Raw genomic sequence first — 10,478 nt, 5'->3', positions numbered from 1 at the left:
CGGTCACTATTGCGAGCGCGATTGTTCTGGGGGTTAATTTTCCGAGGGTGAACCGGGATAGTTAATTGTTCAATTTCAAAGAAAACCCTTGGCTAACGGAGCGATTTAGAGTTTATAACCAAATAATCATTAAAAGTTCGACGCTAATTACTGTGGAAACATTCCCACTAATGGAATTCCAGACAATTCCAAATTTCCTTACGTTTGCAGATCGTCGAATTCTAAGATGAATTTAGTAAGACTTTTACAAAGGAACGAACAAAGTAGATAGGTACACCACAGTGCACATAATGGAACAGGCGTGGAACAGAAAATGAAGGAGGCTGTTAATGTTACAATGTCGGACGTAAATTGTTAGAAACTGATTCAAGCTGCAAAATTTTCAATAATGACAATAAAGACCGGTAAGTATCAGTTTGTGCGACAAACGTATAGCAAATTCCTTCACGCAATAAAGCATAACTCACATTTAATTTAATATCTCGTAAGAACGTCTAGTTGCGTGACTGTAATGCCTTATCGTGTTTGAATTGAGATTTAGGAATCTATTTCAATACTGCCTGTTACCCTTCATTGCTTGCACCAATACGAAAGTTTGGGAATGTGTCAAACCAAAGGGAAACTTTCTGAATAACCGTTATTTTGGAAAACATAAATTGTTTTGAAACGTGAGTGGATTTAAATCCTTTAACTACTTAGAGCTGTGGTTGAGTTCATTTTAATATTAAAGCTTCGGTGTTTTCGTCGCTTAAACTGTTCTTGGTTTTTATCCTGTATTTATAGCTCCGACTTCTGCATTTTACGGTATTCATTAGCTTTTATTGTCGGATATTATGTGCCCGTATTAGCATGTTAATTGAACGTTTGATACTTTAATAAAGTTTTACGATTAAGCGTTGTGGTATTAGTTAATGCAAACGTTTGCTTACATTATAAAACGTCACAGCTAACTAGTTCTTTGCTAACTCTTGTTTTTCTTTTTTAATTCAATATTTCTACCATTCACCTAGATCCCGTGGTTTTTTGAGTCACCAAGATTTGACCACCACAACCGTAGGCACAGTTTGTAATTGTATTGGAGAATAATTGCCAAATTTAGTGTTTTATTTTTATTTATTGTCCCTCTCTTGTTCTGGCCCCTCAACAGACTTTTCCTCCAATTACAGAGTGACCCCCGTATAATGCTTTTTAGAGGGGCCCCTGCAGAAGGTCTTCTTTACCGGGCGTATCTGTCAGTTTTCCGGTCGCACCAGTCACATTGGAAATGTCTATAATGACTCCTGTCGTCACTGAGAGATCTACATTCAAAAGTTCTCTATGAAAATTTTAATTTTATATTAAAATACGATTTCGGGTAAAATTTAATGCAAAACTCGTTAGTAAACTGACACTACTTCACTCGGAAATTAAAATATTCGTCCCTCGCCGGTATAATGTGTCATTTTCCCGACTTTTATGTAAATAACTATATCGCACCCGTAGTAGCAGCACCTGTAGTTTTTTCTCAGCATTCTGTTGGTGATAAAATGGAATGTCACCAAACAGATTCAGACCTTCTGATCCAGATGCTACGTCCAGTCAGGAAGCTATTTATTATGTTTGTGAGATTGGTCGAATATAAAGGTGAAATCAGATCTGCGTATAAAGTAACGAAACGTATTTACGCGAAATTGGAAATAGACAAATTTTATTTCACTGGTATTTAACTGGAAAGCAAATGGTTAATGCGGTTAGAAGAATGGTGGTAAGAAGAATGACTAGCATTTTTGTTAAAATTCATCATCATCTTCGTAATGAAAAATGCCACGCAAAAGTAGCTGCTCAATTATAATCAACTTTGGAAGGGAATATTTGGAGTTCCAATATAAAGCGGTTACAAGTTTTTCACTTTCTACGCTGCTTCACCGTAACAGCTGACCCAAATGGACCCTTATGTCCTTTTCTGAAAGTTTCTTACACCCATTTCAAACAGTATTAGTCCTTGAAATCAGCTAAGTTTATTAATAAAATTGGCAATTTAGACATTAAACTTTTTTTCTCTCCACAAATGTTACCAAAGTCGGGGCATTACAAACTGACCGGGCCTTTTAACGGTTATGCTATAATAAGACGACTTTTTAAATCTACCGATAAAACAAACCAATAACATTTTGTGATTTTGCTACAATTCTACAGCCAGATACTTTTTCAAATACCTTTATAGAGGCCTTATTTTCGCGTTTATACCTTTGTTCGAAAACTTAATAAACGTCGCGTCGTAGGTGCATTAAGTAGATCGAATTCTTGTAAATTTCCCAAACGATCTTTAGGGTGATTGCTTTAGGGTATTATTTTTGACGTTTATAATTTATTAACGACCCCAACCCGAGCTAAAAATTATTTAAAAAGTACCCCGTGTGAACAGGAATAGTTGCAATGGCGCATAGGAGTCGGTGTATATATTTGCTTTCAATCCTAACAAACACCTTTAATTTTAATAAACGCTATTTTTTTATTATTACGCGAGTTGTACTGTACCGACTGAGTAGAGCTACATATTGACAACAGTTCGGGGTCAACTTTTTCCTAACTATTTTATAATTTCGAACCCGAGTATACCCCTAAGATAGGAAAGATTTTGAAAGCTCTACTCGAGATCTGTGTTGAGTGAAGACCGTGAAAATCCTGACAACAAAACTGAGGACGTTAAAACTTGGAAATTGGCAATCTTCTTCTTTTAATTTCACTTTTTCACATGACCGAATTTACATCCATTTTGGCTTACAGCATTGCAAATACTGCTACTTCATAATAATTAGTTAGTTCAGTTATTAATAGCGTATTCCCAATTAAACGACCACTGATTTTGATCCGGGAACGTGCAACTTTTAAAAGGCAAAGGTTTGATACTGCATAATTACCACCCCAAATTTATATTAATTTATCGTGAGTTTAATGAGTCCATTTTTAGACCGTAATGAACTAACTTTTTGCTAATTGCTAAATAGCTCTAAAATAATTTATTTAAAAAAAATTAGTTACAGGGCGAAACCGGGTTTTGCAGGCAGGTGAAATGATTTGAGATTGGGGAAAACTAATTAAGAAAAAATAGATTTTTCATTCCCCTTGAAAAAGAGGTGATTTTTTCAGAAATCGTGACAACTTTACGGTCCCAAAACAATTTTTTCCTTTTTTATGATAAAAGATGTTTAACGATTTGAATCAGGAACAACCTGGGCTTCAGGTTACTCGAAATTTAGTAGTTAAAATTTTGTTTACTCACTGCAATAATTTACCCCTGTTCCACGGTATGGAAATTCTCCGTATACTTAGGGTTTTAACAGCCAGTAAAAAGCACTTATTAATCACTTCAAATATAAACGCAATGAAAAGTTCTGTACTTCTGGCCAGAACGCTTTCCTGGTAAAAATTTATTTAAACGTAAATGTCCGTCTCTCATACTCCGTACGAACGATCTAGAGCCGGCAACACTGTGGTGTTTAGAATCTTATATGCTTGCTCACTCGCTTCTTATCTGAAAGCACATTTTAGTTCCGATCTTTTTCACTATGAAGCGGTATAAAATGCTTTATACTGGCAAATTTGTGAACTCGAAAATCTTTCTAAGCTTAAAGCGACCACCATAAGACTAATACCATGACATCCTATTCACCGATTTCACTCAAATTAAGGGACGAGCGCTCCTCTGTCGGCGTCATAGTATAGTACATATCATACTACTCTCTATGTATAGCTCTACCTCCAAGGGAAAGAGCCTAAGTCGTCCTTGCCACATACATGTTGGAATAGGTACCTATAATAACCGAATTGTATTAGTTCCCTTTGAAACAAAGCGCCAATAATCTGTGCCTAATAAGGCAAAAAGGTTCTTTTGTGTGAAATTTAATATCAAAGGGATTTAATTCTCAGTCTAAAACTGTTCCATTACACATATACGCATACAACGCGTTAAAAATGGTGATATATAACGGGAAACATTATATTGTTGTTTACCTTATTGCGAAATTTGTAACAATTAATAAACAGAATTCGCTCAGCGTGATGATGGAGAAAATCGTTTTTTAGTCATACAGAATAAAGGACTGTCAACGTTAGTAAAACAAAGCGCAGTATCCTTCCTTGATAAATTCTGCTGTATTTTATACGTATTGTTTGGCGGTGACATCCATTATGTAAAAGGTGTCAAGGGAGAGGGAGCGTTACTTTTGAATACGTTCGCTTTGACCTCCCCAAAACTGAGGCTAAAAGCAGAAGCCGTACGTGTATACAGGATTACGGGCACGTTAAATACGAATCCCGCGGGATTATGTTTCCAACAAGCGCAAATAAGGAAATTCCATTTACTTGATACGTTTGAGAATGTAATTTTGGATTAAGTAATTGTGTTATTGGTATTTGTGTACCGTATCCTCCAGAAGACAATAAAGTTTCGATTGCGATCAAATTATAATGGGAAAATGATTTATACCTTTCGGAACGGAAAACTGATGTAACGCAGGAGAAATGAGATGGATCTCTTTATCGTGTCTCTGTTGTTCTTCAACTCACGGGGATACATTTCATTCTTATTCGACTCGATTGAACCTGCGATGATGTCGAGCTGAAAAATTTCAGGAAAGAATAGTAATTTGGAAAGCGAGGAGCTTTATATATCCGTCTCCCTCTGATGACGTATTTCCCTTCACTCTCGTTATTTCTAAAATGCCCTACGGCTGCACTCAATTACTTTGAAAGCACGTGAAACTAAATCCCGGTAGATACGAACGAAACCAAAATTACATTCAGTCACGTTATTGTGAATTGGGGAAGTAGGTAATTAAGTGTATGTAGTTATCTTTTTACTCATAATTTTGTCATAAAACGTAAAAAATGTAGTTTCATGAGTCGAGTCAACAAAGCCTTGTTATAAAGCATAACTTTTCGACAATTAGGAACCTGTACTGTACTATTTCCGTATTTATATCTCCTAAATGTGTAGGTACTAATTTTTCCTGTGAAATCTTTTTTGTCGTAAGTGATGAGTAACGTTTTTTTGGTAGAACCCTCAGTTTTTATCGTGTATTTGGGAACGGTAAATGTAATTGTTCCGATAGAAAAACACTTGACGTTTAAGCTTGGTAAAAATTACATGTCTCTTTTTCCCTCTGTTTTGCTCATAGTCACTTGAACTTAGTATAACCAAAGAATACTTAATAATTACTCTTTGGTATAACGGTGCATTTAGAGGATATCAACAATCCACAAAATACGTATACTTCCGCTTGGAAGCTTCGCCGTTTCAAATCTGCGGCTATTTCAAAATGGCGTTGCATTTTCTTATAGCGTTTTCGATTGGCAAAACTCGTACTGCACGAGTGTTGCACGAGAAACTGAAGAAATCCATGTGAAAATTGCTCTCAATGGAACATAAATATTCGTAAATATTTGTTGTCATTTGTCCATAACCTCATTTTAGATTTAGGTAATCGACAAATCTCTATTCTAAAAAATGACAAACGATTTCAGTATTATTTATGATAAACGATGAGGAATATAAATTTGAAATTCCTGTAAAGGATCAATTTTTGGCTTTCAGTTTAATGAGTAAGTGCAACTTTTTGTAAAATAGAAGTTATGGCTAGTTCATCATCTTCGCTATCGCTAGATGACGACAAAAAGCACTCCCAACGCAAGAAACAAATTCAAATTGTCGCACGTTTGTTTTGAAAATTTGTTAACTAGCAGCTCCACGAGCTCTCGGACCTCGTGCGTCGAAATTTGCACTGAGTGCGTAATTGTTGCATCACATTTGCCAATGGAACACAGAAAATTGCCCTAAAATTAGCAATAGAACGTAAAAATTGCACTCGTGCAGCACGAGTTTTGCCAATCGAAAACGCTATTTAGATTATCCTTTATAATACCAAAGAGTATACTCTTTGATAATACGATCTATGTTAATATTTGCCATATTACCAACATTCTAGAGCAAAAAATACCAGATACTTGAGTATATAACGCATCAAAATATATTTTTAAAAAGCGATTACCTACAATGAAGACACGAGTATCTCCTAAAAAACGGCAATTGCAGGACTTATAATTCTGAATTAGTATAAGTTGCTTCGTAGTCCTAAAGACGATACGATATAATAAGCTCACACGGCCACACCACTTGCGCAAAATGTATGAAACCGTTTCCAAAATGCCTGATATTAAAATTTTAGGAATCTTTTTACTTAGTTCTTTTAGAAATCTGTAACCTGATTTTTTTGTAATGGCGTGATAAAGTGCAGGCGCCAGTTGGGTGCTAGAATAGCTCAAGTTCATGATAAATAAGTACGGTACAGTTGAATAATAATAATAATAATAATAAATCGTTTATTGGGTTTAACATAGAATACATCATCAGGTACATGAGCATGATCATTACAATTTCTTAGTCCTTCCAGTTTCCCCCAAGGGGTTAAGATTCAGATTGGCCAAAAATATTAACCGTCTGGTCTACCACTCAACCCCAATACGCCATAGAGAGGTATACTTTAGTCGTGGAAATCTACCTACATCCATTAAATTGTGAAAAGGAGAGAAAGTTATCAGTCAATGATTCCAATTGAGTAAGATGGTACAAATGTACATTAATTATAGGTATTATACTTCACCAGAATAAAGCTTATTTTTAATTAAGGTTTTGAACTGTGCTAGCGACATAGATGAAAAGTTAATTTTTAGTTTGTTTGGATAAAAAGCACATCCTGTTATTGATAATAACACTGCCAACTTTTTGCCGAGTGTAGGAAGGATTATTGAGTTCGGCGAGAGAAAATTAGAATGAGTTTTGAGCCGTTGTAGAGCTAAGATGAAAGTAATTAGGAGAGCGGTAATAGCAGTTCGTTGGGGTGTTTATTGTTTTGGTCGCAATGCTCTATCAGTTCTGCCATCTCATTACCGAGATGTAGGTTGACAGAATCTCCCTGATGCTATTACTACCTGTATGTACCGCTTCAAGTTGCCCTGTAGCATCTGCTGCTGTTGCTGTGGTGGTAGTACTGACGTACTCCCCACCTCATCAGGTTCGGCAGGGTTACTAACTTTTAGAGAGAAAAAAAACCATTAACTGAGCCATCCCCCCTGGTCATTAGGTTAGCTTGGTCCTTTTCCTCAATGGAAAACTATCAGCCTCTCCTTTACGGCTGTGTGGAATACCTTTGCCCAGGAATTTTGCACCCCTTAGTGTCGCTTGACCGCCACCAGGGGCCTGTAATACAAAAAGTCCTACTTAATTATGTATATACAAATGAGTTCTGTTATGAAAAAGCTATTTATTATTTATCTATTATACAAGACGATAAAGGGATATTTTAACCATTGAGGGCCAATTGCACCGTCAAAATTAAGTATCCCTTAAAGTTAAGCATAACTTAAATACCATAGCAACGATTATCTTAGTAATCGTTACCATACATTTTAAGTTCGACTTAACTTTAAGCAAGGCTTAATTTTGTTGGTGCAACTGGGGCTGAGTGAAAGATGTGTACATTACATTATTAGTTACTATTCTGGAATGCCCACTGTTACAGTATGCGGTTGTCCTCTCTTAATGAACACTATTAGGGCAAAATAAACAGAGTAGCCTGCTGGAATCCATTAGGATCTGGATTTGTGCCACAGATTCGATTACTTACAATAAAAATCTAAACGCGACGTTCTAATTCTATTGAACTTTAGATGTATACTTTTTTTTGAAACAAATGCAATTATGACCTCTCCACTACTCCACTGTACTTTTGCTAATTTCTGGAACCACCATCAAATTTCTATATTTATATGCAGACTGGCAAAAGAGAAGTGTCCAACTAAATAACGCACACTGCCTATTTTCGCAAAACTTGATTTAAACTTTGTAAATAGTGTACTGCGAAGGTGCGTATAAATACCTACGCTGTCTCGCTAGTTTTGAAACTTAATCAAAATTCTACAACAAACCTTATTCCATAAAGTTCCTAAGCAACGTGACAGCGAATAACATTTGTAGCACTTCGCAATGGAAACAAACTATTAATTAATTACATTCATGAGCACATATGCTGGTGTAGGTAGGTACTAAACACAAAGACAAATTAATCAGTATGCATGTCACGTTCGAAACACCTTGTTAAGGGAGAATGTTAGAAAACTTCAACTTATCCAGCGTGCATCTTCATTAGCGTTTCATAATAAATATCCTCCTCTTGTGTAAAGCGTCAGTTTTCCGCATTAATCAATTTCGCTGGGAAGTAGACATTTTGAATAATAAATGTTTGCCGTTTTTGTATTTTAACTTGAAGACAAGACGATTATAAAAAATAGAATGTTTTAACGTAAATCTCATAGATGCCTTCAAAGTTTTATGTAGTGACAAAATAAGCAAATGAGAAATTTCGCTTGTGCACATGGTATCCAAAGTCATTGAAGTGTATCTGAAACGAGATAGAAAGAATGATACTCTTTATAGGCTGGATTAAACGAATTTATATACAGGGTGATTCCTATAGTACCTGCCACCGTTTGGGAGCGTGTAGGTGGTGCGTAGGGGAGTATTTTGATATAGGACACTTGGGGTCGGAAATCTAAAATAAGGGTGCCAGAGCCAAATTTACCTTCTGGAATTTCGCGCCTGTAGGTAGGCAACCCAACCGGCCGGCGGTGCACACGGAGCGATCTCAGGCGGCGATGTGTGGCTGACACTTGATCAGAATTTTGTTTAAACCCACGAAATCCCGTCTGCAACGACGCGTATCAAGTGAATAAACACTATGGCAATAGTATAATAATAGTTGGCTAGATGTAGGAAGTGCATTGAGAACAACGGTGGCCACGTTGAACACTTGTAAACGTTATTGCTTTTGACTGTCGTTTTCCCTCCTTCCCTCCCATGTCGCTTCCTCGCGCTAACTCGCTCTGCATCGCTCCGCGCGAAACGTCGGTCGGTTGGGTTGCCTACATACAGGCGTGAAATTCCAGAAGATAAATTTGGTTCTGGCGCCCTTATTTTAGATTTCCGACCCCAAGTGTCCTATATCAAAATACTCCCCTAGGCACCCCCTATACGCTCCCAAACGGTGGCAGGTACTATAGGAATCACCCTGTATTTTATATAAAATGTTTGTTTATTCTTGAAACCATAGAGTGATTTTTTTGTGGACAGGGCGAATTAAATGCGTACAGAAATTGACCCAAACAATATTTTGTTTTCAAATAAAGCAAGGGCATCAGATGTCGTTCGAGGGTTACGCTCCAAAGTTCTATAATTGGCACTTGTTTAATTCTCTCTGCGCAGCGATTAGACGTACATGAATGAATTAACCTGTCTAGAAATTTGGTATTCTAAAAATCCCTTCCTCAAAATGGCCCCCTTTAAATGGCGGTATGAAAAAGTTGTCTATTTGAGAAAAAAGTGATTTCTTCTAACCCCCTTCAGTCTTTTGTAATATCTTCTCCCACTCCCTCTCTGTTCACTCCCTGGAAATTTTTTTTAACTTACAAACCTTTTAGTAATGAGAGTTCCTTTTGAAAACATATTGCTGTTTGTAACGGCATGCGATCAACACACCTATCCAGTTAACTCAAATAAATCAAAATTGAAACTGGTGCAAAGTTTTTCCAACATTTTTGGAAAAATATACGCTGATTATCCATCAATTCCCAGTATGTGAAAATCAATATTTAATGAGTTTGAAATTTTAAATCTCCATCTTGCAATGTACTTATGTTTTCGATTTATTGGCAACAAATACATACAATTGACAAAACAGGCTAAAGTTATATACAATTTGGATTAACCATACTATTACTGTGCGGTAAATGCCTTTTATTCAAATCTGTATGTCCACCTTAAATTCCATATTTAAATCTACTATGAGTAGGTCTTAAACAGGGTGGTCTGTGGTAGACCTAACATTTTTGCCCTCTCTCTTAACGATAGCTTGGGTGACTCCTCCAGCTAACAGCTTAACATGCACGAGACTCGCCAGGGGTTTGGAACTGTGCTCTTGTCTTTGACGTTTCCTTGACTGAAACTGAAAGCTTCAATTTAAAACGTCGCCCTCATGGATGGTGTGATATTAAACCTGGTCTGAAAGTTTCTATTTATGTTAGTCCATGATTGGGAATGGAAAAAGCTTCAGGTGTTATATGGAGACCGTTAAGAGACCTCCAAGGATATTTTAGAAACTCCTCTGAGATTCTATAGAATTTTTTAGCGGGTTAGTAAAGAATGTTTGCGGATATCCACCCAAAGAATTTTTGAATGCTATCCAAACCTTCATCACAATGTTCTCCACATATTTTTGATTGATTCATGACAGTTTATATAGATATTCTTCGAAGATTGACAAGAAGTGTTTCACAGATTCCTCATTAGAGGATACTTTTGTAGTTCCTAAATTGATTTCTCACTAACCAATTCTGGTGAAAGCAAATCGTAAATTTAATTTAGATGACGAATGATTTTATAACAA

At 36.4% G+C, this 10,478-nt stretch overlaps 1 protein-coding gene across 1 annotated transcript in view; it reads left to right on the top strand.

Moving 5' to 3' along the window:
• Positions 1-330: 330 nt before the first annotated feature.
• LOC116169153 (flavohemoprotein-like) overlaps positions 331-10,478 on the top strand; it is a gene marked incomplete at its 5' end in the record, with an annotated part of 38,191 nt that continues 28,043 nt past the window's right edge. The window contains one exon of the mRNA XM_031485179.1: positions 331-404. Coding sequence (XP_031341039.1) covers positions 331-404 — 74 coding nt within the window. The remainder of the gene's footprint in view (positions 405-10,478) is intronic.

The sequence above is a fragment of the Photinus pyralis genome, unplaced genomic scaffold, assembly GCF_008802855.1.
Source record: "Photinus pyralis isolate 1611_PpyrPB1 unplaced genomic scaffold, Ppyr1.3 Ppyr1.4_LG4, whole genome shotgun sequence".
In the NCBI taxonomy this organism is placed as follows: Eukaryota; Metazoa; Arthropoda; class Insecta; order Coleoptera; family Lampyridae; genus Photinus; species Photinus pyralis.
Note: the sequence above shows the minus strand (reverse complement) of the source record. Positions and strands in the feature narration are given on the sequence as shown.